Source organism: Eucalyptus grandis, chromosome 6 (assembly GCF_016545825.1).
Source record: "Eucalyptus grandis isolate ANBG69807.140 chromosome 6, ASM1654582v1, whole genome shotgun sequence".
Lineage (NCBI taxonomy): Eukaryota > Viridiplantae > Streptophyta > Magnoliopsida > Myrtales > Myrtaceae > Eucalyptus > Eucalyptus grandis.
In genome coordinates, this window is record NC_052617.1 from 47,767,631 (window position 1) to 47,792,910 (window position 25,280).

At 43.6% G+C, this 25,280-nt stretch overlaps 1 protein-coding gene and 1 pseudogene across 1 annotated transcript; both read right to left on the reverse strand.

Annotated features, from left to right (window-relative positions):
* Positions 1-4,421: 4,421 nt before the first annotated feature.
* On the reverse strand, positions 4,422-6,504 carry LOC120285892 (ethylene-responsive transcription factor ERF118-like). The gene is made up of 2 exons (XM_039316218.1): positions 6,166-6,504; positions 4,422-6,014 (listed from the first exon to the last, which is right to left on the reverse strand). Exon 2 carries the CDS (start codon positions 5,784-5,786, stop codon positions 4,833-4,835), a length of 954 nt encoding a protein of 317 aa, XP_039172152.1. The 5' UTR covers positions 5,787-6,014; positions 6,166-6,504; the 3' UTR covers positions 4,422-4,832.
* A 10,903-nt stretch (positions 6,505-17,407) lies between these two features.
* Positions 17,408-21,901, reverse strand: LOC120294510 (annotated as a pseudogene).
* Between the last annotated feature and the right edge of the window lie 3,379 nt (positions 21,902-25,280).

Below are 25,280 nucleotides of genomic sequence, written 5' to 3' on the forward strand. Positions count from 1 at the left end.
GAGAGAATAAAGATTTTGATGAGCAAAATATACGAAAGCTCATGAAGGAGTCGAGAAGTCTACCTAGACTCGGGTTCATGTTAGACCGAGAGACCCGAATAATTAGACTTTCTGAATCCACATGTCATTCACCAATTTCAACAATTCAGATCGCTTAATTGAACACGAAACGCGAGAGACGACACTTATACCTTAGGGAGGATCTATCTCACAGAGAGTCTTGGCCGCTTCAAAATAATTCGTTGAACGCATCACGCGAAATCCGTGGAGCCCGTTCCTCCTTCGTAATATTCCTTTCGCCAAACGTGTCTAGACTTTGACATCATTTCCCTGGAATTTAGCCAACAAACACTGTACATCTTCGATGAATAAATGCATCTTTCGAAGGCACGAAGCCGACCGCCTATGGCAGATCCATGAGACCTGTAGCCTTTCCGAAATAATAACAATTTGAATAATGATCAATGATCGAAGCTGAGTGAAAGACAGAAATGCATTCTTGGCGACGCCTTGAGCCGCAGAGCAACCCCATTTTCCATACATAGGTAGGTTCAGGGACAGTTGACTCGCGCCTAAATAATTACAATCCTCCATTTAATTGCCCAAATTTTCCCCTTTTATTTTTATTTTACAGTAATTACAATCCTCCATGGGCCCTACACTTATGGACCGGGTTTTGGGCCCAACATGGGCGGACGGGCCTAAATAAGCCCATCATCACATGAAAACCCATTAGATACAGATAATTCTAAAGCGAATTACATATGGAAAATATAGAAAGCAACATTCTCTTTAGCTCAAAAGATGTCCTCAGTGACGTTAGAAAGATCGATTAAGTTTTCAATTACATATTAGATAACACACTTTACTCTTCATCAATCATTTGATATTGAAGTATCGTTCGGATCCATCATGCTACAAAATGAGAGTAATCAATGGGCCCCTTTACCATTCTGTATAAATGGGCTATCTAATTTCATCAAAGGGAACCAGTTAAATAGATCGCGCAGCTTTCTAGGGAAATCGGAGGTGGAGAATTGATACGAAGTCACAGCTCCGTCATCTCATCGTTCATTTCTCCCCATGCTAAGGGTAGCCAATCACATGTTTGGGGAGCTCACTTCCTTGACGGTTTCGTAGGGGACACTCACTAAGTTAGGTGCATTTGAATGCGGTCTCTACCTTAAATTTCCATGTTGACTCTTTTTGTACCGCTGAGGGTTGAAATTCAACTTGTGTTGAGTAATGAATACATCAGGTTTTTAAAAAGAAATACTGCCGAAGCACTTATCTCCTGTTAGCATCAACCTGTACCATCATATCTGAAGTCATCTAATTTTAAGAAAGGCTAATATGATCTCTTGACCTGTTCTAACGAGGAAGTCAAAATTGATTTGCGGGCGCTTTTGACGTGGTTCGCCTAGCTGCTATTTTCAAGCAATTCCTGCACCGGCTGCTTAGCTAAGCACGCACGCACCCACGATGAGCGGACCTTTAGGAGGTGGCGTATGGAGATGATATGCAGAGGAAGCTTTTATAAACCCTTTCCTCTTTTCCTGTCCAGTGAGCAGGAACATCATTGGAATTCTGACGATGAGATATTAGAACGATGGGGCCGCCATGAACGCGATCGAGAGCGACTCTTCGAGGTGCTGTGGCATAGGTTTTTTTTCAGGTTTTTGGGGATGGAGAGGGGAGAGGAACTCCATTAGCTTTTGCTTGTGTGGAAAGCATTCGGGCAGTCCCGCAATTAGCGGAAAAGGCGACTACTTTTACTTTGGCAAGTAATGTTTTGTCTGGATTTGGAAGAGAATTTGGCCACGGAGCTTCTTCAGGTATCTCACGCGAAGAGAGAATTTTCTTGTCTCCTTGATAAATACATTCTAAGGCGTAAAATTATTATTATTATTATTATTATTATTATTATATCCCGATCAAGCGTGGGATTTTTCATCTCATCTAAAGAAAATTCTTTCTAGCACATACATGGAGTCGACACCACATCCAATCAGAGTCCAGTGCCTCTGGCCTCCCCACGCCACCAACTACGCCACTCGTCACGGCTGTGTCATGCCCGCCCCACCATCATTTATGATGGGACTTCACTAAATCCAATTACATTGCTCTCTTTCAAGAACTAAGTTCTATCTGGTGAGTTCCTGCTCTTCCACTTGCGGCAGTACATGGGCTCTTTCGCTTATTAAATTGAAAGAAACCCGGAAACGTCACGATAAAAGCTCCCGTCAACCGATCCAACATCGAAGGGGCGTTTGAGCTTTCGAACAAGATACTTTCTATCTTTTATGAGGTATTTTAAAGAAAAATCTCATGATAATGACATCACCTGTACCTATAACACCTAACAATCTTTTCTAGGGAATTGTCTAACTGGGTCATCTTCATTTGAAATATATGTTTTCAAATAAACTAGTGAAATTACATATTGAATAGATGCCCATGGTGTAGGGACTCGAGAGAATAGATATAGGTCATAAACAACCATTTTGACCAAAGATAAAATAATCTGGAGATTCAATCTAAATCAACGTTGGGTAAGTGCGAGGTAATACTCAGCAAGGAGTTTGTTTAATAGCAAGACTACAAAGAACCATGGCCAATCGACCGAAAAGATAAAATTTCAAATCGTCACTCAAGATTCAAGAGCATAATTAAGTATGGTAAAAGCTGAATTTAGTAATGACTTTTGATGTGAGAACTTTTTAACTTTTTCACGACCAAATAGGCAAGTTGGACCAATTCGCGAAATGACTAGATCTCAACTAGTCACATGACGTCAATATTTTCCACATTTGCATCTAGAAAAAATCTTAAATCTCCCTCCGCCGAATATCTACTAATCAATCAATCAAATGGACACCACAAAAGGAAGGTGGCAACTAAGATAGTCTTAATCCCAACACCTTCAATTAGTGGGGCAGAATGACTTCAATGATTAAGCAAAAACCCCTCTCTCTCTCTCTCTCTCTACCTTTCCCTCTCGTTGACCCTGTCTCCAATCCCCATATCCCTTCGCCCACACTCAAGGGAGAGACCCCGCCCCGCCCCAGCACGAGAGGCACGTGCAGGGTCGCAGCCACGACCTGCTGAGTCATCCGACACTCGTCCCCGTTACCCTTCGGTCGCAAGATTTCCGTCCCTGATAACAACTTGGCGGGATTCCTGGCGCTCGTGCGGGGCCCTCCCTTTCGGACACTTTGATGATAGGCCGTCGGTTGTCCTCTCCTCTCGACTTGAAATTGGAAGACAGCTAAGCTCGGAAAGGTACCCCCTCCTTTAGCCACCCCCGCCCCTCCTCTTTGTTATCGTATAGTGACGTGAAAATCGAAGAAATTTGAAGGAAATTCTCGTGAAGAATAGACGAAAGAGATTCTGGCATGGCCCCACGGCCCGGAACAGGAACATCCGTACCTCCTCGGGGAGGGAAGAGGGCGGAAGAAACCCAGCTGTCCGTGCCTTCTGCTCCTCCCGCAATGCTTTCACTGCACACTGGCCACACAACAACAGCGCACGGGGACAAGCAAGTTGCTCGTGGATATTGCCGAGCGGATCTCTCTGTCTTTTTGTTAATTCCTCTTTGATAGCTCGTTCTCGTGAAACCAATTAATTTCCCAGTAAACCCACGCCAAACTCTCGTAATTCTTGAATGAACTAACATCGAGGGAAAAGCTAAAAACGACCATTTCAGTTTAAGACAAAAATCAATCTACCTTACCAGTTTTCATGCGACGTCATTGTCATCAGCAAGTCGCCACATCTCTCGCCTGTCTATATTAATGATCTAAACCAGCTGGCGAGCTAAATGGTAAGACCCTAAATTATTGAATGGGAGTACAAATTGTACAATCTTTTTCTCAGATTTTGTTATGTACGTGCGACGGACTAGTAGCTGATCTCCACCATAACACGTGGTTATCCCTTTCTTCTTTTTGTCGATTAGAAAACCCATGAGTCAGCAGGCACCGACTCCGGAAACGTGCTTTGTCCTCTCCCCCCTCCCCACATGATAGTTCAAATCCAAGGAAGCACCACTCTCACGTGAGCAAGGACGAGCCCAGAAAACACCAAGGGGCTCGCAATAAATTAAATACCTACTTTTTCAGAACAAGGAGAAACTGAATAAACCCTTAAAAAATGAAAGGAATCATCAACCGCTTGAGATACTTAGGCACGCGACCTACAAAGATGAATTTACATCAGCCGATCGAGATTCAGACGACTCCTCAAATATTCTCAAGCTCTACCAAGAATCATTTGATATTTTAGATCCCCACATGTCATCCATCGGCTTTCCCGAAAAATTTTAAACCACAAGCACAAACCGAGAACATGAAACATTGAACGCGAAATCACATCACGCAAGACCAAAGTAATAATGCCACAATCGATGGATGATCGAACACTTTAGACTGATCAGCAGCCAAACAAAAGTTTTTCCATCTCGAATTACCATATGATCAGACAATAAATACAGAGAGCAACGCAGGACATGTGTGAGTGGGAGATTGAGTCTTTTTCTCCTTCTCAGATCTCAGGACATTGCAAGAACACTCTCTCACGGGAGGAAAATGAAAAAACCCCTTTATGGACGGCTCAAATAGCACAAGAAAACCCAAAGGGATTTCTTCCCAGCTCACTCAATCCCTACTCACACACGAATCTCTCTAGTTACAAACGAATTAATTGAACACAATGACAAAACCAGTCTCTCAAGAACTCGATTACCAGTTAGTTCTCAAGAGTGTACTCGCTAAATATATAGATAATATGCTTCATCATCGATACTACTACTAATGTACCTATAGCTGCAAAACTTATGGGCATGCGATATTAAGGGGTGGTGGCTCATCAATCCAATGGCCAAACTCGTCGTCCTCGAGCTCGAAATCGTAATCTGGGAGCTCGATCAGCTTGTTCTTGTCGAATCCGCATAAGGGTATATCACCAAAGCCCCAGATATCATCATCCACGAAACCCCCGAAGTCGTCCTTGAACAGCGAATCAATATCCTCCCTGGGGTAAAAATCCTGGATAGCCACATCATCCAGCGAAATAAGTGGCTCCTCCTCAATGAGTTCTAGGCAGGGTCTCTCCATGTTCTCCTCATTGGCATCAGCAGTGGCTTCTTTAGTCGAGTTAGACGCGGTAGTATCTAGATCGAGGACCGAAGCCGGAGAAGTGTGCGACAGGACGCTCTCCGTGTCTTCAGATGTGGATGGCCTGTTGAGCGAGTGCGAGAAGGACGCCTCTTCCGCCTTAGCAGCCTCGAATTCAAGCCTCTTGTTCTCGTACGCCTTCGCAGCTTCCTGCGGGGTGTCGAACGTCCCCAGCCAAATCCGAGACCCCTTTCGCCGGGGGTCTCGAATCTCGGCAGCCCACTTACCCCACTTCCTCTGCCGGACGCCCTTGTACGGCGAATTACATGCCCTCCTCTTCGTGCCCGCTGCGCCTTTCGGCGAGGCCTTCCTCTTCTTTTCGAGGCTTTTGAAGCCGTTGTTGCTGTCTTGGCAAGAGCTCTCGCTTGGAAGGTCACTGGCGCGGTGGGTTGAGACGAGGGGGAGATTGATCTCTCGGACGAAAAGCTTGGCATCGCCTTTCCGGTGGTGGTCCGATTCGTCTTCGCTCGAGGAATCGTCGGTCGCTTCAGGATCTCGACAGAAAATTCGAATCTTCCTCACCCTTCTCGAGTCTACAGTGATCCTCGTCATCTTCCTCGGTTTCTTGAGCAGATTGTTGTGGTCTAGAGGCTGAATCACAGGTTCTGGCATTTCTGTGACCGCAAAACCCTCACCAAAAACCCCCCCTCAACGACGCCCTCGAAATTTTACCTCAACGCAAATAGATATAAAAAAAATTAAAGAACTCAAAGAGGTCAAAAGGAGCAAAATCGGTGCGAGACCGGAGCTATATCAAGTGAAACCCCCTCTCAAGAACAAGAAGAGATTGGAAAATCGCTTTATGTGAAAACCCCAAAGCACTCGACGCCAGAACAAGTCCTGCAAACCCCACAAAAACAGAGGACCCAACACACAAATTTCAGATTCGATGTGATTGAACAGGAAATCCACAGAAAGCCCACAACAGAGCGATGGAAAATAAACGAACCATGGAAACTAAAAGAAAGGAAAAGGGCAAAAACCCACTGACCTTCTTGGCCTCAAACGCATCGAAGCAGACGAGGAACCCAGATTCGAAGCCGGCCAGAAGCAGCGCAAAAGCATGAAGCGGGAGCACCCAACCCACCAGAGCGAGAAACAGATGCCCGAGAAGAAGACGACGATTGCGAAGAAGGAGAAGAAGAGGAAACAGACACGACCCAGAGACGAAACAGAGCCCCAATCACTGCCAATCCAAAACCCACCAACATAAATCCTCTCCCTCAACCTCAGCCTCAGCCTCACCACCACTCCTCTCCCACTTTCAGTAGCTCACTGTTCAGAAATTTCAGAGAAATGGCAAAAACCCAAAAAATCGTATGAGATTCAACTAAGATATAGCCGAAAGGGGGAGGTAGAGAGAGGAACGAGAGGAAGATAAAAAGAAGCAAAGCGCAGCAGATGAGGAATCTATGGCCGAGATTTTCTCTTTCGAATTGGACGGAAAAATCAAGATGGGTTCAAGAGTGAAAACCAGCACCGCCGCCCGGTGTTGCCCCAGATATATAGGCCCTGCCCCCTCGGAACAGAGTAAATACCGCCTTTGATTTTCTTTCTTTATTTTTCTTCCCTCTTTCCTGCTTTCTTTACTAGAATGTCACAACGAAATTCAGAAAGCGCAAACCTCCATAACAAACAACAACCTCAGCAGAGGAAATATATTTCGAAAAGAAATAAAATTCACCCAACAAAACCCTCGAAATCGTCGCCGAAAAAGTAAAAAAAAAAAATAATTATAAAAATTAATACCTCCCCTATAGGTCTCCTTCTCTCTCTCTTCCAGAAACCCTTCTCCCTCCATTCACCATCCAGCCGGGCGGTCGAAATGCCCGTATTAAATAAGGCCCTCGAATAATAACACTTTTCAGAATAGAAATAAATCGCCGGGCCATTTAATCAATTGACATTCTCGGAATTCCCTGTTATGTTTGGTAAGAAAACTCCAACAATAGCTGTCGAAATTTCATTTGCCTTATGGAGCGCGGGGGCGGAGGACATGCGCATGGCTCATCCAACATCATGCGCATGCCGATGCCGGAAGATTGGCGACGGGCGAAGCCAATCCCCACCCCCACCCTGGGTAGACGCGCCCCCGCCGCGCGTGCCGGCCAGACGCGCGGCGGGCCGCGCTCCACCGAGGGTGTGGTCAAGCCTGTCAGGCGCGGGGCGGGGCGGGGGCACGCGCCCGCGAGGAGCTTGGCTTGAGCCCCCGACCTGCGGGCCCCCTCACGGTTTCGAGAAAACGCATAGCCGCGGGGGCAATTTACAGCTGGCCCGCATTATGAAAGTGGGGCTCGTCTTGCCTGTTGTTTACGGTCGTACCACTGAAGCTCGTGCTCTCTCGTTGGGGAGTTTGCCCCGGGAGTGTGGCTCGTGAGTCGTGACGTACGCAGATACGTCTTCTAATTTTCAAGCTAAATAGATATATTATTTAAATTCTTTACGACCCAAAAATATATATTATTTGCTATATGAGATAAAAGGAAAGATAATATTTTCCATATTTTCCCTAATTTGAAAAAATGGCGATGGCGATAGCGATAGCCAGTGGGACATCACAAATTTAATTTCGAAACTACCATATGCAGTTTTGATTAATTTCTTTATTTTTTCCTATATACAATAATAATGCGTGTACCTATTAAGGAAACTCCATAATGTCATGACCCCTTAACTTGGAAATAGTAGCTGTAATTAGCAAATTTTCAGGTTTTTCTTTTTAATTAAATTGGATTGACAACCACAAGTCAAGTTGGGAAATTATTCTTTTGTCGTGGAAAAGTCAACCGTCGCCTCTAAACTTCTCACTTCATTTTAAAATATTTAAGGCCGTCCTTTCAATGTTAGAAGTTCAATTTTATTTTGGATGACGATTTTATATCTTCAACATAACTTCGTGATATATAGTTCTTGAAGCTCATTGTGAAATTGATTCAAAAAGTTTCAAATTGACAAAGTACCTCTTTTCTTTAATTTATTAGCTGCAAATTTTAGCTTGGGTCTTACATTATATTCGAAGTTAGCCCATAGACTAGGCTTACTTATCATTAAAAAAAGAAAGAAACAAGTGTAGAGACATCTCAATGAAACACTTGCACTATGTTTAAACGACTCGCTTGGTTGATGATATATCTCAATTTGGAATTAAGTAAAATTTCAATTTGATCTAATGCAACAGACTGGCCGGCAAAAGTTAAGCTCATCCGCGTGTACTTATCAATAACTTTTGACTTTTTCTTGCAAATTTTGACCTTTTTCGTCTATATGTGAAAATTTGGAAAAGATGTGGATAGTTATCACAGAAAAGATGGACAATTATAACAAAACACATAAAATCTTAAACTATATTTTGAGCATGCCTAGCCATTAAGGCACTTCCTTATTCTAACGCGAGAATTCAAAATCTAATCATTTGAGCTCACCACTCTTGCTTGGGAAAAAATGTCACGATTGTAATTGCGTCAAATACGTACCCAATAAAAAAAATTACCTACTTTTAAAAAAAAATACTTACCTACTTTACTACCAAAAATGCATACCTACTTTACTATAAAAAAAATTAAAAAAACGTACCTAGTCGCTTCTGGCCATAGTCAAACATGAATTAAATTTGACAGCATTACAAAGATGCTCGGTTTGACCAAAAAAAGCACATGGATGGATTTTAATCGGTCGGAATTGACAAAGTACAAAAGCTTAATAGAAAGTCTTTTGCTAATTATTCATCGGTTTCTTGCTTTTTGTTTTCGTAATAATTATCCCAACTTCTTCTATTTTTTATTATTATTATTATTATTATTTTTTGCTTCCATCGCAACTTCTTCTATAGTAGAAGGAAAAATTGCCAAAGACCCTCCTATAGAATTTCCTTATCCAAAAGACTTGTCAGCGTAGAAATTTACTCCAAACGCCCACCAAGCAAATCACCATGCTCAACTTAACCCCTGGCTTTTTACCGGCGGTGAAAACCTGAGTCGAGGTGGCGCACGCGCCAATTTCCGCCGCTGGCTAAGGCCAATCTTGTCCAGAGGACCCATTTTCGCGTCGAAGTTGCCCCTGACCAAACCCAAAGGGCTGGAGCTGATCACGTGACCGTCGCGTGCTCGCCTGTGGAAGCGTCGGTTCGAGATCCGGTAATCCTTTTTGGTTTCAGAAAATTGTAAAGAAAATTGCCACTGATAGGGTATAATTTTCCTTTCAGTAGACGTCCATCCCACTCCTTCCTGCCAAAGATACCGCCGCCTTATCACATTACAAGGCTCATTGCTGGCCACATATAATAATTACTTTCGACCAAAAAAATCAATAAAATCACTTCACATTTTCCTAATACTTTTCTAATTATTAATTCATTCAATATAATATACAAGGAAAAAAAAAGGGCTCTTTTTTTCTTTTTCCTTTCCCATCTCAGGACAAAAGCCTGCGCCACGTGACTCTGTCCGCATGGAGATGGGGGCGAATCCCAGAGATCCGACGGCCAGCAACACCCGATCCCCCTCTGCCACCTCGTCCGACCGTACCAACTTAGCTCGCGAGCGGGGAAAAGGCCCGCCGTGTCGAGCCACGGATTCTGTCCTATTAATTAAGATATTTCGTCCCCACCCAGTATTTAAAAACCCCGTCACCTGTCGCGTGACTTTTCTCCCTCCGTCCGTACATCCACATCCAGCCATGCATCCATGCATCCATGCATGGCGTGCATGTCACGTGGGCCGTTTCGGGTCACGTCTGTACTTTATTATTTATTGCCGCCCCTCCTTTGACTAACGAATTTTGAATCGTGTTTGATAATGGCGAGGTATCAGAGATAGCCTAGGCTCTCGAGCTAGTAGCTCGCGCGCACGATCAGCTAGTATTTCCTAGCATTTGTTAACTAGCGAAACACAACAGGATCATATGTTTTCTAACGAAGCGTGTCCACTAGTAATTTTGAAATGCACTCGCCAATAGGACTCCATTGACCATAAGCTTGGGGTAAGAAATGACTCGATTTGACAAATTGAAGAAGGAGCCTGCTCAAATTCAAACCATATTCAGTTCGAGCCTACAAAATTAATCATGCGATCAGCATTAATTAGATCTTTCAAAATAGATCATAAATAAATTTCTTAATCCATATATGATTGATTAAGTTGTTAGTAGATGGATTTAGAATGATAAGACCTAAAATAATGTGAATGCTAATAGATTCATAACTTACTTAGATTGAACCTACATTTATGACTTTCTTTCACTCTTACTTGATCACACGCTCATCTTAATTTTGATATAAGTTTTTCGAATTGGGTTAGATATATAAGTGCTTTAACAATATGATTTAGGATATGAGTTAAATTAGACATGGGTCAATGGATTTGTACACACATGGAAATAGTTTAAAACTAGTTAAATAAGTCAATTTAGGTTAAACCATTTTTATTATATCTAGACCCGATTCACGTCGATACAAATAATCGAAAGAAATTGTGAATTTCAATCGATTTTAGGGAATTATGCATTTGTGGGGATTAGACAAGTCTCTCTTTTTATGGAGGGGGCCAAAGAAACACTTGCTATGCCCAAAAAATGGGAGAAAGGTCACCGTCCCCCCCTCCTCCACGCTCGTCCACTCGAAATGATATAAGGGAGGGAGGAGGAGGAGGAGGAGTGCTGCGCTAAGCGATCTCGTGCTTATCCGCCAGCGCAAAAGGGCCGCCAAAAAGATCGCTTCCGTTTCCCGCCAATGATGCCGCCTGGAGCCCACCCGCACCACAACCCCCCGCCCTCTTTGGCGCCAAAAGGTAGCGTGGCGGCCGCCCCCCCCCTCGCCGACACGTGTACGGCGCCGTTTGGCCACGTTGATTACGAGAAGTTAGACCCGATGGGCCATGCGCGAAACGAAACTATTCGAAGAGCCAAGCGGAGGCGGGGCCCGGCGGTTTTAGGTAAATTGCAGCGAAGGCCCTCGCACGGGATCGTAGGCAGGCAGTGGCTCTGTTTTTGTCTTTTTTATTTCCCTGCCTTTTTGACAATATCGCCCATCGCACATGGTCTCGGCAGATATTAGATAATTAAGGAGTAATTTCCCATATTTAAAAAAACAAATCGAATGCCTACTTTACAAAAAGGAACGACGACATTTCTGATAAATTCAGAAGCACAGGCATTCGGACCGGCTATTGCCCTTTGGGAAGTTCCGTCCTAAATTTTTTTCCCATGAAAACTTGCAGTGCGTCGCGTCAGTGGACTGTGACAGCGCATCGAGCCCAGCAGCGCTCTGGGACGATGTGGGACGAGGAGTTTGTTGTATTTGCCTGGGGAGCTGTCAGTACTTTTCGCTGCGCTCGCATCGAAGCTCCTTCGGGCATTGATGCCCCCCTCCTCCTCCTTGTCCTTCCCTCACCAACCACGAGGATTCCGTGGGGCGACCATTTATGCGGTGGTCGCCCTGCCCATATGATGGAGCAATAATTACGTGCCGTCGGGGCACGGTCTCTCGCACCTTATAGTTCATGTTGGGGAAGTGAACTAGACGTAGGGGAACAGATTAGATTACGCCCGCGAGATTCGACCGTCCGCGACGTCCACCGAAGTTTTATTCTATTCTCCAAAATTCGGGGGTCTTCGAATCTAATCACGTCACCTACGAAAGTAACGAAGCCGACCCAGGAGAGTCCGCGAGCGCCCGCACCCGAGTCTGGACCCCGGCCGCATTCGCTTCGACCCAGGGCCGGTCCCGAAGGCGAAAACGTGCTATGATTTTCGATTTGGTGGAGGTAGTTAATGGGTCGGTGAGTGGGGTGGTTGGGGTTTTGCGTCCGACACGATAAAAGAGGGAATTAGTTCTACAGTTTAGTCCGGTTGGGACCCCCTCTTTCTCTTGCCTTTCATCCTCTCTATATCTCTCTCTCTCTCTCTCTAACGAAAGGAGCTGACCCGTGCGACGTGGTGCTGTCATTTGACTTTCTCGATCTCGAGTCCGAGAATTGTAGCAGAAGAGATCGAAAGAAAAGCGCTTTTGCAGAGTAAGAGAGAGAAGATGCCAGTTCGGTTCTTGTGGATCCGAATGGTCCGCGCATCGATCCGCGCGTCTACAAGGAAAATTCCTTGTGCGTGAAGAAAAGGCGAGCCTGTTTTTAACTCGACCTAGTCAAATTTCCTAGACGGTGCTAGCCCGACCAACCGATCTAGGACACATTAGAACGGCTTCGGGAACAACTGCTGCTCGTGCGCACGGCGTGAAAAAAACGTGCGTTCTTGAGTGAAGGTGCTTGGACTCTGATTAGTAGCGACCGAGACGATGGCGTTGATGATACCGTGGTCAAGAACGATGGTTGTGGAAGATGTCGGATGCGGTGGCGACGATGGCGATGGGCGGGGATTCCATTAATTCCGTGTACGACTTGATGCTTTCGCTGTTGCATCTATTTTATCGACAGGATTGGAAACCATAAGGTAATAATCATCAAATTGAAAGGTAAAACAACCGGGAGTCCCTAATCTTTGCTTCTTTTTGTTCGGTCTAGTGACTGGAGCAATAGATTGTCTTGTTTCTGCACAATAATGCTTAAGCAGATGAGGTTCATTTAATATGGGCGAATTAGAACTATGAAAATTGATATCGTACTCGATTGCACTGATGAGTCACGTTGATGTCGAAATTGAATACCGGTAACTTATTTCCACGTGTACCATATTGGGGCCTTTAATATGTACCCCTAAAAAAAAAAAAAAAAAAAAAAAAGATGTTTCCGTTCTCCGCCTTTCCCTTGTTGCGAATATTTCTTCCATGATTGAAGTGGGAAAAGAGATTACGTAGTTCATTGGACTTCACTATATTCGTGTTTATCTCTTTCTCGTGTGGTGACTCCGATGTGCATTAGAAGTCCAGCCTAGACAATATATATCTCTTGCACTGTTCATGCGGGGGAGAAACGCAAGCCATAGGGTCTTCGGCCTGGAATGAGGTCCAGGATGATGGTCTGTTCAGTTTCAATGCTTGACTTGGTGGATGGCAGACTAGTTTTGGGCACTTTGAGTATGAACCCATCCCAGAAATTATCCTCAGATCCTTGCGGTTTCATCGAAAGTTACATACAAAAATGAAGAACACAGTCTGCGAAAGAAAAGCCGCTTGAGATTAATATGGCTAAAGAAAGTTTGTTTGGTGACCATTATGGTCTTGTGAATAATTTATATTTAAAAATAATTTGTTCTTAGTCTATTTCTGAATGTGTTTCTAAGCATTTGAAGGTATTCAATAATTGCACAAAATTCATATTCTCATAATAGAAAAATAACAACAATGCGTTTGATATGACCTCAAATTTTTTTATGCCATAAAATTTCTTTTAATTTTTTAATAAGATTATGAGATTTATCTTTTCTTTTTTTTTTTTTCTTCTCTTCTTTTTCCTTTTCTAATCGATTGCCGAACCTCTTTGGCCGGTTGCCGGCCTCGGTATCAGGTCATCGCGAGGCGGCAACTAGCTAGAGGAGGAAGAAGAAAAATAAAAGAAAGAGAAAAAAAAAGAAGAAGACATTGACTTGATTCTAGAATTGTTCCTGGAAATAAAGAAGCAACTTTTTTTCTACTTCTTTAATCTTATCTAAATCTATTCTATGGGATAAATTTGTTTCCGAGAATAGAAAAATTAACTAACGTTAGTAAATAGATTTATATTTTTTTTTCAAGAAAACAAAAAGAACACAAATAGCCAAAAATTGACTAGTTATCAAATGGGCCATTCGATGTCAAAAAGGTATGCGGGGAATCAGTGTGAACTTGCTCTAAGTAGAATTGTCAAGTATCTATGCATCCACTACTCAACATCAACAACATCATCATCAGCTTATAACCCATCTGAAATATGATTGCAAAGAGCAAAACTAGAAGTAGAAAACATAATTAAAATAGTGCAATATTTATTTCAAGCAAACAATTGAAAATATATGACCTTGCTCTATGGTCACATTTCTTTTTTTTTTTTGCCCCTCGAGTGGAAAAGGATGAGCAATCTCTCTTAGAACTCATCTCCTTTCCGTGAACAAACTTTAGAAATAGGCAATCGACAACAAAGTAAAAGAAGACTAATCAATTGCAAATATTGGGTCATTCTGAAATCTTAACCTTTCATTTCCATCTTCCACGGCATGGCAATGTTCTTCCCCAGAGGTAACTTTAGCTCTTTTCATGGAGTGAATTGTGAGTTGACTGTCAGTTATACTCCTCATCAAAATAGTACAATAATAAGAAAAAATATGACAATTTTTAAATAACAAGAAGTACGCTAAAAGCCAAAAATTTACCCAAGAAGTCTTGAGCAGAAGTAGTTGCATATGCTATATTTATGCTAAATAGGTTTCCAACAAGCAATGTTCTTAGAAGAACCCCAAATGAGGCTTGGAGTGGCATCAAACCAGATGTTTCATTCCTATGAGTATTTTGATGTGTGGCAAAATCCCATATACTAGATAAACTAAGGAAAAAATTGGATGACAAAACCTAAAAGTGCATCTTCTTTGGCTACAGTGACATGACTAAAAGTTATAAGTTGTATATTTGAGTCACTAAGAAGATAATCATCAACAAGGATATCTAATGAAGCCCAAGATTGGAACCAAAAGACTAGAGAAAAAACATTATCATCGAAGGTGATGGGAGAAACAAAAAAATCTCCATTGAAGATCCATCATTTTCGCCCAATAGTTCATTTCTTCACCAAGAGCAGTTTCAAAACCGCCAATACATCATTCACAACAATTGCGTGAGATGCCATCAAGATTCAAACATTATATGGTCACAAGAGATTATCATAATACTAACAAAATTAGCGATGAAACTTTTGGTAAAATTTTGTTTATTTGTAGAATGTGACCACATATCCTACATTATGTAGCTATAGATGAGAAGTGGATCTAAGTAATGAATGAAGAAATTTGGAAGCTAATTTCTCTGCGCAGGTAAGAAACCCATTGTACAAGATGAATTACAAGTTGGATGGTGAAGTGGGTCTATATAAAGCTAGGCTGATTGTAAAGGGTTGCAAGTAAAAAGTCACCTATTGATTATTTTTGAATTACTTGCACCAATGGCTCGAATGGATACCCCGTTCAAATCATTTTAGAACTCATAGCTCAAAATCATTGGAAGATCTATCAAATGAATGTAAAATTAGCATTTCTCGATGGTTTCCTTGAAGAGGAAATCTTTTTGGAGCAACCGTGGGGTTATGAGTAGAAAGGGTATGAAAATCAAGTTTATAAACTGAAAAAGAAAAAGAAAGTTACATGGATTAAAACAGACATCTTGAGTGTGGTACACAAGGATTGACATTCACCTATTAGAGCATGGTTTTAAAAGTGCGCCTATGAGAATATACTATATATCAAATCAAATACTAATGGTGCAATTATTGCATGCCTCTACGTCAATGCTTGATACTTATCAGGAGCTATCGAAAAATGTTAAATTCAAGGAGGCCATAATTGGCCATTTCAAAATGACAAATTTAGGATTGATGTCCTATTTTTTAGGCCTTGAAGTGAAGCAAACAAATGATGATATATTTATTTCACTATAAGACTGAAGATGGAATCACTCAAATCAATGCGAACTCCGTAGCAGATATTACTTACGACGTCAGAATTTTTAGTCCGTTCTCGGAGAAATCATACCAATCACTTTTGCAAAACCGGGAATGAAAAGAAAAGAGGCCGGGCAATCGGGGCTCCCGTCATATGAGCTTCATAATCGAGTGCACAAGTAAGGCAGAAGCCTATTATCTCATGCCAAGAGCATTCCCTAGCAGATTGGGCCACCGATTCCCGTTGATAAAAGCTCCCATCTCGGAGAACAGTAGTTCGCGTACGTGGTGTTGTCCTTTGACTTCTCGATGTCGAGTCCGAGAATTCTAGCGGAAGAGACCGCAAAGGATTCGCTTCCACATTTGTTTGCTTGCAGAGTCTCCGGGACCCTAGAGAGAGATGGGGAAGGGAGAAAAAGATGCGATTCTTGTGGATCTGAATGGTCCGCAAAATCAACCCTCGCGGGTCTGCGCGGAAAATTCCTTGGGCGTGAAAGAAAAGGCGAACCTGGGATGATTTAACTCAACCGGTCAAATTCCCAGACGATGCTAGCCGACTAACCAACCTATAGGACACGTTTGAGCGGCAGGGAACCACCGTTTAGCAGTACCTACGCTGATAAAAGCGCCACAATGTTTGGCAGATCTTTTCATGGGGCGTGAAATTACCTACTCGTGTGCTCTATATGAAAAGAGGTGCATTTTTAGCGATGGTGATTTGGTTCTAACTAGTGGCGCCCGAGACAACGGCCGGTGACACCGTAGTCAAGAGTCAAGAACGATGGTCGTGGAAGATCGTTGATGCGATGGCGATGGCGATGGCGAGGCATTCCATTAGTCACATGCGCGACTTGAGGCTTTCCTCGCAATAGATTGACTTGTTTCTACACCATAATAATTATGCAGATGAGGTTCAATTTTAAAATCAAATTAGAACTGTGAAGAACGATATCTTGCATAATCACACCATTGAGTAAATACTGAAATAGCTGTTAGGTGGTTAGGATATCCTATCTTTCGAGATAAAGAAGAGCGTGAACTTTTTGTATGTCGTATGCCTACTTTTTCTGAAACATTTCCGGTTGTTTTTGTAGACGGAGACAGGTGTTAAGATCAAACATGGGTTGGAAACTTATTTCCACATGTGCCATATGCGCCTTTAATACAAACCCTAAAAAAGATGTTTGCATTCTCCGCATTTTTAGTGCCCTATGGCAACTATTTCTTTCATGACTGAATTGGGAAAAAGAGATTACGGAAGACTAGAAGTTTCGCTATGTTTGTGTGTATCCCTTATTCTGAGGTCCAGTGTGTATTAAAAGCCTAGCCGAGGCAATATATCTTGCACTGTTCATGCGCTGGAGAAACGCAGGCCATAGAGCCTTCGGCCCAGAATGAGGTCAGGATGATGGTTAGTTCAGTTTCGATGCTTGACTTTATGGATGGCAGACTCGTCCTGTGCACTTTGAGGATGAACCCATTACAGAAATTATCCTCAGATCCTTGCGGGTTCATCGAAACCTAGGTTCCCCAAATGGAGAACGCAGTCTGCCGAAAAAACAGCCGCTTGAGGACTATTGCATCCACTACTCAGCATCACATCATCATCGGCTTGTAACCCAACTGAAATGTGATTGCAGTGAGCAAAACTGGAAGCAGAAAACATACTGAAAACGGTGCAACATTTATTTGAAGCAAACGATGGAAAACATAAGACACTTGCTCTTTGGCTACTTTTCTTTTTCTTTCCCTCGAGTGGAAAAGGATGAGCAATTTCTCTTTGAACTCATCTCCTTTCCATGAACAAACTCTAGAAATAGGCAACCGACAAACAGAAGTAAAAGAAGGCTAATCGATTGCGAATACCGGGTCATTCTGGAATCTTAACCTTTCATTCCCATCTTCCACGACATGGCAAAGTTCTTCCCCAGAGGCAGCTTGAGCCCGCCGATCTCAACCAGCAAGCTGCTCTTTGCATCTCCACCATCGGAGAGGGTGCCAAGAAGTTCTGCGGGGAAACGCTCATTTCCACATTCTCTGCAGCGCCGTCGATCTCGAGGTCAGATGCCCCAGTCCCGCCAATCCCAACACGGACACCTTCTGCACGATCCAACCATTCTGCAACGCGAACTGGCCCTCCTGCACTTCCGACCACAGCTTGACCTGCCTTGCTAAGAGTCGCGTAAAAGTCGACATACGTCGAAGACCCACCCCCAAGTTTCATCTCTGGAAGCTCGTCATTATCGAGAAACAATTGCCCCTTCGCTTCCGCCTCCTGGGCCCCAGCTGGGAAAGTCACCACAAGGCTAAACGGCGTTTTTCTCGCTTCCTTGGATATCATCCCACCTTGCTGCATCGGAAGGATTATGTTCTGATATACATGAACATTCACTGCGTGCAAAGGCGTATCGAGGGTGACATACTGCCCACCTTTCGAGGATATGGCCTGCGTCATATCGAATAAGCTGAACCATGTACCAGGAGGAAAGAGCGCCTTGACCGCCGTCTTCCCTGCTCAAGCACGGGAGATACCATGACTCCACTACCAAGCAAAAACTGGGTGCTCAATCCGTAACTCTCCACGTAATCGGGGAATGAAAAGAAAGAGGCCGTGCAATCAGGGCTCCCGTTGTATGAGCTTGGTAATTGAGTGTACAAGTAAGGTAGGAGCCTATATCTCATGCCAAGAGCATTCCTAGCAGATTCAGCTACGGGTCCCATTGATAAAGCTCCTGTCTTGGGGAATAGTAGTTCGCATGGTCCCTTGAGAATGGGTAAAAGGCACCGACTTCAATCCAGCGGTTGCAAAGCTCCTCAGTCGGGGCTGGGTAGAACCCGCATATGTCTGCACCGACCATCGGCACTCCGAATATGCCGAAATTCAGCATAGTGGAGATGGAATACTTCAGATTTTCCCAATTGCCTTGGTTATCTCGGTCCAGTGAGCAACATACTTCTGGAGCCCATTACGTCGACGCGACAATATGAGGTCTCTTTCCCTGGGCCCTTGGAGTGCTGTGAGTAGCAATTGATTGCGAAACCATACAAACTGAGCATCATGCTCAATACACCATTGTAATGGACAGCACTTGTAACTATGGTTTTATAACCTATTGGTACTTGCAATCCAGGAAGCATTTATCTTGTAGGCGGATCGTCCCATCTGGTGTTTGGTAATATTCTTGCAGTCCAAGCAACAGATCCAGCCTGGCCCAGTTCCATTAAGGGCATATTCTGCCCTCGGGGATGGTGCACTTCCCCGAGCAGAAGTGGAAGCTTCATTCATGTCGATCTAGCAAGCCATCGACAGGGACGAGCTCGTGAAAGCGTCGGACTTCATCACCCCACCACTCTACAGTTTTTGGGTTAAGAAAGTCGGGAAGTTAGGCACCTGGCCAAACTTGAGCGATGTAGGGCTCGCCGCCATGTTTGATGAAGACATCTTTGGCCAAACCTCTTTGGTATACACCATAGGTGGCGTTGATGCCGATTCCCGGATCAATTATGACAATGTACTTCATGCCCATGTTGTGGATCTTCTCCAGGAAGGCCAGAAGCTTCGGTCGGGAATAATTGACAGGATTCAGGGTGAAATCCTTGTGGCCATCCATGTGATCATCGTCGTTTCGGGTCACATCAAGCGTTTACTCAGCGCACAGCCACGTCATTCAACAACAGGAGTTGCAGATGGCTTTGCTCATGAGTAGACCCTGTAGATACCAAAAGCAGAGAGACAGTGAATACATAGCTTTACAAACGTAAAGCATAACATTTGTACGAGTAACTGAGTATAAGCAATTAGGGCGGAGCATTGACACCATCTCCTGCACTAGAAACTAAATCTAAACTTGAAATGTTGGTGTTGCATTGATCAAGAAGAAATAATCTCCTAAACCAAAGTCAACTGATCGCCCATAAGCAAAAGAAACAAATCATGCGTGACTCTTTTCGATCCAACCGGAACTTTTCGTTGCATGCTTTCCTCCTACATTATGAACTAAGATTTCAAGGAAGTGATGATGCGTTTGCCTATGAGATTTTGCACTAGAGTCCTTAGTCGTTATGCTGAACAATCAGAAATATAATTTCAATATCACCGCCATAATTTCCGCTGAGTTAATCAAAATCAATCTAACTACACGTGTTTGCAAGCATTGTGATAAGAATCTGATGGCAATGGTCAGTCTCCACTACTAGTAGGAAAAGGCAAGTAAGAAAAGGACAAGAGAAGCACAAATTTCAGGCCATGATTGCTTTCGGGGTCCACCAGTTGGCCTACTTTCAAAAGTTGTCCCCGTAAAGGTCAAGATTTTAGGCTATCATAAAGTAAACAAATGAAAATAAATGCCCGAACCAGCACGACAGCATAAAGATCCTTCATCGTTTCCACGCATCGCCTCATCTTTTATGCGGACCTACAATTTATTTGGCGTGCCGATATGATTAAAAGATCGAGCCTCGCCCCAGTCACGTCTACCAATGTTTACACGATGAATAAACAAATGAGAGTCATAGAGGACAGTGAAGTGAAAGCAGGAGAATGGACCGACCAGACAACCCTACAATTGAAAATGAACAAAAAAATAGCTCCACTTCCACACGAGTTATAATTGAATTATCAACCAGGAGCAGCAATCAGGCATCGTAACACTGCAATTCAGGCAGTCCTTACAACCCTCTCTTTAATGAAAAGGGTACCTCCACATCAATCCTTCAGGAAGGACCATAAATCATTGCAGCTCGCACTACTTCTGAGCTTAGTCAATTCAATTACTTAATATGTATCCATTCATATCACCAACTACACGACTCCCAACTCTGAGGACCGAAATGTACAAGTTCCTGCACCAGTGCCATCTTACTCTACGATGGACGCAACAATCAGAAGTCCTTACCATAGGCCAATGGAACGTGATAGGTCCAACTATGTATATCGACAATGAGGTGCCAAAATTATACCGAAAGGACGCACCCCTGCCGGCACAAAACGAACCACGGGCTAAAGCCGAAAGCAAAGACATCAACATGCCCAATAAATTAATTCACATCACCCGGCAGGTATTAAATATCACACCTAAACTGCTTTAAGGAACCCATCAACCATGCAAGTAAAGTAGTCAATGGTACCACATTCAAGACCGATAAAGAATGACTACAGTGACGTGAAACCGAGGTCCCTCTGAGGTAAATAGCAAGAAAATGGTTGTGGGGCAAAAACAAGCGTTCATTCAATGCCATACCAAACGAATTTAATGATCTGCGTACCAACAAACCAATCCCAACGCAAAACAAGTATATTGCAATCTCTTACAACCCTTTAAAAATAGGTGATTATCTTAGTCTAATCGAGTCAAGGCGACATTTTCCCTAATATAATACACAAACAGAGCAACTGTATGAATTATTAAGCATGATGAATACGGAATATCCGATTCCTAAAACATTCATCAGACATAAGACCCTAAATTTAATGTAGTCAAAATTTCTCTACTTAATTATATAACAAGATTCCAGTGATAATGGGTAACCTTGTAAATGGTAAAAAAGTAAAAGCAGCTCCTTTCCTTGTAAAGAAACACAGAGCAAGCAAGCGATTCATACCAAAAGCCCAGTAGGGCATCGGAGCCGGCCGGCCGATGAGCTGCGTGTACTGGTCGACGACGGCGAGGGCGTTGGGCCGGCGAAGAAGTAGAAGTCCAGCACCCCTCCAATCACCTTTGTATGTCAGCGAGGTCCCTCTGTAGAACACGTCCATGCCGTTGCTGTTGAGCAGCAGCACGCCCGTGCGCATGAGCCTTCCACCACGTTCCTCGGGTCCATGTACACCGGGTGATCGCCGTACAGGTCCGTGTTCAGGTTAATCGCCGAGACGTCCGTCGTGTACAGCGTGTACGGGTCGTTCGGGTGAGCTTGATCCCGTGGGGCTGCGTGTTCTCCCCCAGGCCGTAGAGGAGGCGTCCCGCGGGCGCTTCGTGGGCATCTCGCAACACTTCCGACACATTGCTTCAAAAAGAATGAAAGCACAGAGACAGTGATGGATCACGCGGCCGTTTGCGACAATGGTAATAATTTGTCATCCTCCTGTTCTTCGACATGCGGAGGGGGCGCCGAAGCCGAAGCCGAAGCCGAGGGGTCTGAACGAGGTGGGGTCACCGCCATTCTTGAAGAAGACATGGCGGAGGACCAAGACGGACTACGTGGCGTCGTGGAGCGATGATCGGGATAGCGTCGTGGTTAGGGACCAGCAGGAGTTCTCGAAGTACCTCTCGCCCAAAAGAGTCGTTCACGTTTTTTTGTTTTCGGTTAAGGGGCGCGGATTGAGCTAGGAGTGTGAGTTTAACAATGGCATGTAGCGGGAGACCGTAGGACAATTCGATGCAAAGCCCGAGAGTCATGAGAAAATTTTTAAAAAAATCTTAAACTTATTATACTCTTACCAATTCATTCATGAATTAATTATACTAACTCGTTCGAATATGTTCACATTTTATCAATTGAATCTATCCAACTAATTTGGTTAGAAAGACTAACATGAACATTGGTCATTTTTATATAATATGACAAGCACTAACATAGATAATTTTTAATGATATTTACAACAAATCAAATTTTTTATTTGTTTTTCTTTTTCTTTTTTCATTTATTTTATTTGTTCTTTTTTACAACTCTAGCTAGCGAAGTCACCGGTCGCCGAAGGACCAAATGGGTGAGGGCCTCCTCACTCACTCAGATCAAGGCAAGGGTTGAATCTCTAGCCAACCAAAGTTGTTAAAAAAAAAAGTAAAGTAAAAAAGGGAAAAAATAAAATAAAAATTCAAAAATATTAATATTATTCTAAAAAATTGTCCATGTTAACATTGGTTATATCACATAAGACGGCCAACGTCCATAGTGATGGTTTTCGATTAAAATTAATCAAATTGATTTAATTGACAAAATATAAAAAGATTTAGAACTCAAAATGCCACAATTAAAATGTTTAAGATTGAATTAGCAAAAGTATAATACATTCAAGGCAATTTTCTGAGAGTCATAGTCCCTATGGAGAAAATATTAGGTATTGCAGTAGTCCCATGGGAAGATTTGCAAATAAAAGATGGTTTTGTGAGGGAAGGTTTTGAATAAAAATAATTTGCAATTTCTCCTTCATGCAAACCTAGGAAAAGGCCAATATGCCAAACTTTTGGCCTATCAAGTCAAAAAGTTGGGTCGAAATTCACCAACCCAAACTTGACTTATTCGACTCATTAATATGCAATACAAATTTAGTGATCCATACTCACTGACCCAACTCGGGATCTATTTCAAATAATTTCTTTTAAATTTGGTCTTTGAAATATGGGCAACTTCATGGCCCAATTGACAGGCCCAACCCCTCCTGGAAAAAAAAAAACGCCCTGCAGGCCCACACAGCCCAGACCAACTCTGGGCTGTTGGCCCGCGGGCAGAAGAGGCTGAGCAGTCCGGTTTATGATCCGGCCCGCCTCAGCCCGTGATCCCTGGTCCGCGATTATCCAGTCGCGACCAGGGATGCAGCGGTGGTGACGCAGCTCAGGCAGCTCCGGCCAAGGCACGGAGCTCCGATCCGGTCAAGCGAGGGAGGCGAGGACTTCCAGCTAGTCGGCGGCGCCACTGGTGGCCGACCGACTTGGTCGGATCTGTATGCGAGAGGGCGAAGATGGGATTTTCGGCTGGTTATTTCGTCGAGCGGGTGGAGTGCGCTAAGGATCCAAAGGAGTTTCAGCTCGGCCGAGGCCCGAGCGCGGATGCTGAGAACTAACGGATCACACTAAGATGTCAAGCAAGGAAACAGGGACGGGTAGGGGGCGGAGCTCACTCGAAACGGTCGAGGAGCTCCGGCCAGCTCGGTACCACACACGCACACAAGTGTTTGGCGAAATGCCTACCTGGGTTCCAAGGAGTTGGAGGCGGTTGTGAGGGCCGGGCGACTCGCTGGCGGCCGTAGGGCGTCCCCGGTAAGCCTCTCGAGCCTTCTCCCTTCTTTTTTCCCCCCCAATTTTCCTCGGTTCCTCTCGGTTCTCTCCATTGTGTTCTCTCCCTGATCTCCGTTCCCTCCCGTCTTCTCTACTGAGTTTTTCCCCCTTCTCCATCCTCCCTTTCCTCCATTCTGTCCTCCCTTTCCTCGGTTTTTTGCTCTGCTCTTATCTTCTGCTCCTACTCCTGTCTTTTCTTCTTTTTGCAGTTCTTGCACGCGAAGGACAGCAGGAGGGGGACGACCAGCTGTGGTGGGCCGGGCCAATGGAGAAGAAAAAGGATGCTGGGCTAGGCCTAGCGCAGGGGGAAAAGAAAGGGAGACGGGCCGGGCAAGGCAGGATCCGCCTGACCGGACCCCTAAGCGTTTTTATCTTTTCTTTTTTTTCTTTTTTTGTTTTCTCTTTTGTTGTTTTGTTGTTTTTGTTTTTTTGTTTTTGTTTAAAAATAGGTGTCAACGAGGACAATTTTCTTGGAGAGTCACAGTCCCTATTAAGAAAATATTAGGTATTGTAATAGTCCCATGGGAAAGATTGTAGCAGAAGATTGTTTGGAAAAGTATGGAATAAATATAATTTGAAATTTCTCCTTTGTGCATAACTACAAGGAAAGGCCAGTATGCCAGCTTTAGGCTTGCCAAATGGGTAAGCCAAGTCAAAAATAATTCAACACAAATTGACTCATCTGACCCATTTATATGCAATATGAATCAATGATCCATACCAACCCAACCCAATTCAGGATTCATTTTAAGTAATGTTCATCTTTAAATTGTGGTATTTAAAGAATGAGCTACTCCATCGATCGGCTTGTTGAGTTAGCGAGGGAGCTCAGGATATAGTTATGGAGAGGGGTGTGAAGGTAGTGCTGGAAGTCCGTCTCAGGCTATATATATCATGAAATGGGTTTGGGTTTTGGGTTTTTTTGGTTTTTGGTTTTTGGTTTTGGTTTAATATAGACAGTGAATTTTATTGTATTGGGCTTGATCAAACAGTGAATTGGTCCAATGACGTATGTGTCCCTTGGTGTCGAGCTTAAGCATGTCTCCGCTCATGAGTTTAGTTCATTCACCATCTCTGGGAATGATGAAGTGGTATCTCCTTCTTAGACACCACGAGGTGACTTCAACTTTGAAAGCTCAACAACCCATCACAAACCAGTAAATTGCAAATCCAGAAATCAAGAAACAAAACTCAAAATCTTTCCCCAAACACGTTCGAGGGCCTGAAATCCTCCACAAAGCTGGACCAAGAATAAATTGCAAAACGAAATCAATGTCGTAAAGAACTCCAAAAAAAAAAAACTATTCAAAGAACAAGAATTCAGAAAAGCCACAAAAACTTCAAATCCGCAAACAAAAGGAATCCAAAAGGTGGAAACCGCGATCAATGCTCAAACAGCTAAGGAATTATTACTTTCTAGAAATTGATCAAGAAAACCCACACAAAGACGCATCTGCAACTATCGCAAAAGGGCCGCGAGGAGCTCTGGACGTCCTTCTCGACGGAGTAGAGGGGGAGGACCACGTCGCCTGCTGGGGTCACCG

Bases quoted from the DNA above. Each gene is read 5' to 3' on its own strand.
- LOC120285892 (XM_039316218.1), bottom strand. From the start codon at position 5,786: ATGCCAGAACCTGTGATTCAGCCTCTAGACCACAACAATCTGCTCAAG.